Raw genomic sequence first — 4,334 nt, 5'->3', positions numbered from 1 at the left:
TATTTTACTTAAAATATGAAGAATATTGAATTGTTACTTGCACTATTAAACAATTTAAGAAAAATCAGTATTTTGAAAAAAACAGTTACACCTGCACCAGAATGATGCCTTACAACCATCTGTAAGTCCAGTTCAAGGAAGAACAATAGCCTCTGCTGACCTCTTTAGGTATTAGAAATTCATACATACATATGTGATGATGCAATACTCATAAAAATAAATAAATAATCTTATTAAAAAGGAGAATTACCCTTTATAAAAAATCTGGTGAGACTTTGACCTCAAGCTTTTCATCATATTGATTATTCTACTATCAGAACTGATTTGTACCAAAGGAGTAATTATGGGATAGAGATTCATGATAAACTTCTGAACACTCAGAATATCTGGATCATACATCCACAACATGACTGCAGAAGATGAGATGATGAAGTCCACCCAGTACATGACCACAAAGCAAACCACCACCAGCAAGATGGTCTGGGTGGCCCTTTTCTCAGGGGATGCTCTCAGGTGGTTGAGGCTGTGAAGATGCTTGCATTGCCTCTGATGTCTAAACAAGATGATTACCATGTATGCACATGTGGTCAGCATAACTCCTACAAGAAATACATCTCTGGACATTGTCACTGTTAAAATCAGTGCCCAGATGTTGTAGTTCATGGGGAAGAGTGAGCAGAATTTAGTGACCTTCATCTGGTTGGTCACACTCACATTGGTAAAAGCACCAGAATAGAGAAGCTGGTGGCTACTGAATGAAAAGTTGAAAGACAAAATAAATAAGAATGCACAAATCATGTATTTTTTTAGTTTATATTTAAATTTTGCCAAGAAAGAGGAACTAGGACTGATAGTGACAGCCTGGAACACACTCAAGAGGCACGTGATACAGATGGAGAGGCCTCTCATCACCCTGTTTATGTAAAAAGTTGTCTTACATTTTAAGTCCTTTTCAATGTTCAGTGATTCAAATATGTCTGTAAGCCAAATATCCGTTCCAGTGAGGAGCAGCACTATGTGGATGAAGGCCAATTGACAGGAAATCATGTCTGTGGGCTTAGGTCTGTGACCTAGGAATATGAAAGTGTAGAAAAAAAGAAGAAACATATTGGCCAGGACTCCAAGTCCGGTTTGGAAATTAAGGACATTCCTTAATGATGACATACGTAGAAATTGTAATCATCTTACATCATGTTAAAAGCATACTTCATTATACCTGAAAAATAATAGAGCATATAACAGACTTGTGATTCACTGGTTAGTGTGTCTGTATCATCATTCAATTGTCCCTACTTATTCTTGATTAACCTGTCTCTTTAAGTTTTGACGTTCCAGTCTGGATATCATAGCCCACATTTCTATATACTTCTCCATGTATCTACCTATGTATGTAGCATTCTAGAGATGATAAGGGCATTCACAGTCACATCCTATCCAGAATGCAAGTTTGTGGCCTTGCTACTCACCTAGGGATCGTGCCTTAAAAGCCAAATCATATTGATTTACAATGCCTCATTTTAGAGCTAACAACTAACGCAGTAGTGATGAGCACAGAATATCAGTCACCTTTTTACAACTGAGTAAAACTTACATTGATGTGGAAAATATTCACCAAAGAAATCCAAAAGCGTGAGGTGAGTCAGTCTCATGTTGCATAATTTTACTATGCTTTATTTTGCAACTATCTTATGTTTTCAATCATAATTTTGATTGAATCACAGTGATTTAATGATAATACCATTCTTTTAATGATTAAAATGTCTCCCTTTGTTCATGTTTTCCTTTTTGTAATGTTCCTTTTTCTGTGAAATTTTACATCTCCTGGATCCGGAATTAAAGACATAGATACAGTTGGAGGCCATTTATTGCACTTTTCACATCTTATTAATTGCATACCCATTAATTATGGTTAGAAATGATCTTAAATATCTACCAGTTTAATTCCCATCCATCAGATTTTGGAACAGTTCACTTCAGGTTTAAAGAACCAGCTATCAAGACAAACATTGGTTTTTCCTTTATTGAAGCATGTGAGAAAATGATTAATAGTAGGATTCCTTATGAATTTTGTCTTTTTGCCTTATGATTTTTCAGCCATGCATATCGTTATTTTACCTACCTCCTTCTTCTGTATTTATCTCTCTACACCTTACCTAAGAACTTCCCATTAAAATTTCCCAATGAGCTCAATTGCAATCTGCGACTCCCCTATACCTTCCTCCCACCGTCTGACATATTTACCTCTGTCCTCCTGCTCCCTAATGATGTCCCCTTTTTCATTACCCTCCTGAGATCATTTGGGCAATGATATGTTCATCTCTAATGCTCCAGTCCTATCCATGGCCCCAGTTTGTTCTGTTATCTGTCGTTACTACAGGCTACACATTCACATCTACAGATGTGGAGCTAGGAGTCTCCATCAGGAGAGAACATGCTACACTAAGATAAACACTTTTTTCAACACATTGTAACAAACATGAGCTTGCCAAAGATGACATATAGTTATCCTGTTTTGGAATTTCTGTTTTTTTTTTCTTTTTAAAGACAGTCTTTTCCATGCAGTGGAAAACAAGGGTTCTAGTATTATCATACATCATCAATGCACAGACACTATTATAATTTCAATCCACAGTCTTACCTTTGGTGTTTGTGTTAGTTATTTGGACTGGGTACCAAAATTGTATTTTGTCAAATTACAATAACTCAGTACTTTCAAACGGCTTTGTGATAAAGAAATATAAAGCTACTACACTTGCTCAGACTCTTATGAGAAAAGGAGTGCCCAATTATATTGTGCAGTTAACCTGTATATTCCACACATATAGACGGATGGATACATATGTGTGTAGAAATAACGACAAAGTTAGTGTATGAGCCAACCTATAATATCCCCATGAAAATGATACCATAATTCACACATTTTATATTTAAATGATTTTTGGCTATTGAAAAGCTCAATCAAGTAAAGAAATAAATTCATTTCAATTGCGGGAGCCAAACATCTGATTCTCCTACCAACATATGTACATAGTAGCTGCACAGTGGTATTTTGCTTTTTTAAAATTTCAAGATACAAGCTAGAAGATGACTCAGTGGTTCAAATCACTTTTTCTCTTGTAAAGGACATGGGTTACATCGCAGCAATGATGTGGTGGCTCATAACCATCTGTAACTCTAGTTCTGAGGGATCCATTGCCCTCTCTGACTCAGGCATGCAAGTAGCACATAGACACATATGCAGGCAAAACTCATATATGTAAAATAAAATAAATAAATCCTAAATAGTAAATATTAAATAAATAAATAGAAGGAGAGATAATGAATAAGTAAGTAATGAATAATAAACACATACATGTTCCAGGATAGCACTTAATTCAGGATGCAGTCTACAAAATTAGAGAATGGTAGTCCAATGCCATTTACAAAATGAAAATGTACAAACCATATATGTAAAATCATTTTCATTAATTGTACATCTGCAATATATCTATATAGCATATCTAATATATGCAATATAAAAAGATGATAATATGAAGAAAAAGATCATAATAAATTTTTTCCTTATCCCAAAGATATGTTCTAAAACCTATAAATTTCATATGCAATGACTTGTAAATATCTATGACTTATAGAACTTCATACATCTCATAAGTGATCATGGGTTATCTTTCTGTGGAACTCAAACTGACTGACTGAGATTTAACCGAATATACTATTGATACAAACTGAATTATTAACATATAAATACAATGAGAAATGGTATTTGTTTTACTTGGAAAAATAAATTACAGAGCTGGGTGCTTTCTGTCAGTTTCAATTACAGTGTTTAGTTTGTCAGTACTAAAACACAAAGTGTAGCCATAAACCTTCACAATATACAGAAGCCATCAAGATTTAATTGACCCAAACCTAAAGACCAAGCAGTCTGCAAGCAGCTATCTGAGGAGATGTGCAACAGTAAAAGTCTAGGGCTGCTTAATGGATACATAGCTCTACATTCTTAGAAGAAAAAAAATCACTTTACCCCTTCATTATCACAGTACTTGATTTTAGAACAGTCTTGTTTTAAGACTAATGGTGATCTTTGTATTTCTCTTAGTGATTTAATTACATGAACATCAAAACATACTAAATTAAAGCATCATTTTCATTTTAAGATTTACCATATTTAGTGAGTAATGACCTAAAAGCTGTGTGACTGCTCAGAGAGAACAAGGAGTGATTGTGTGACTTTTAGATGACAAGATACATGGTGATGGCTGATGTGCTGTCCACTGTCAGCAATGTAAAAACTATTCGCAAATCTCAAGAATATGAAGACCTTAGCCACACAA

At 34.7% G+C, this 4,334-nt stretch overlaps 1 protein-coding gene across 1 annotated transcript; it reads right to left on the bottom strand.

The window, feature by feature from the left end:
* Nucleotides 1-246: 246 nt before the first annotated feature.
* Nucleotides 247-1,164, bottom strand: LOC148121928 (vomeronasal type-1 receptor 100-like). Its single transcript, XM_087906736.1, has one exon. It carries the CDS (start codon nt 1,162-1,164, stop codon nt 247-249), a length of 918 nt encoding a protein of 305 aa, XP_087762862.1.
* Between the last annotated feature and the right edge of the window lie 3,170 nt (nt 1,165-4,334).

Source organism: Myodes glareolus, chromosome 6 (genome assembly GCF_982192425.1).
Source record: "Myodes glareolus chromosome 6, mMyoGla1.1, whole genome shotgun sequence".
In the NCBI taxonomy this organism is placed as follows: domain Eukaryota; kingdom Metazoa; phylum Chordata; class Mammalia; order Rodentia; family Cricetidae; genus Myodes; species Myodes glareolus.
This window is presented reverse-complemented; position numbering and strand designations above follow the sequence as displayed.

Coding starts and splice junctions, on each gene's coding strand:
- LOC148121928 (XM_087906736.1), bottom strand. CDS start 1,164: ATGTCATCATTAAGGAATGTCCTTAATTTCCAAACCGGACTTGGAGTC.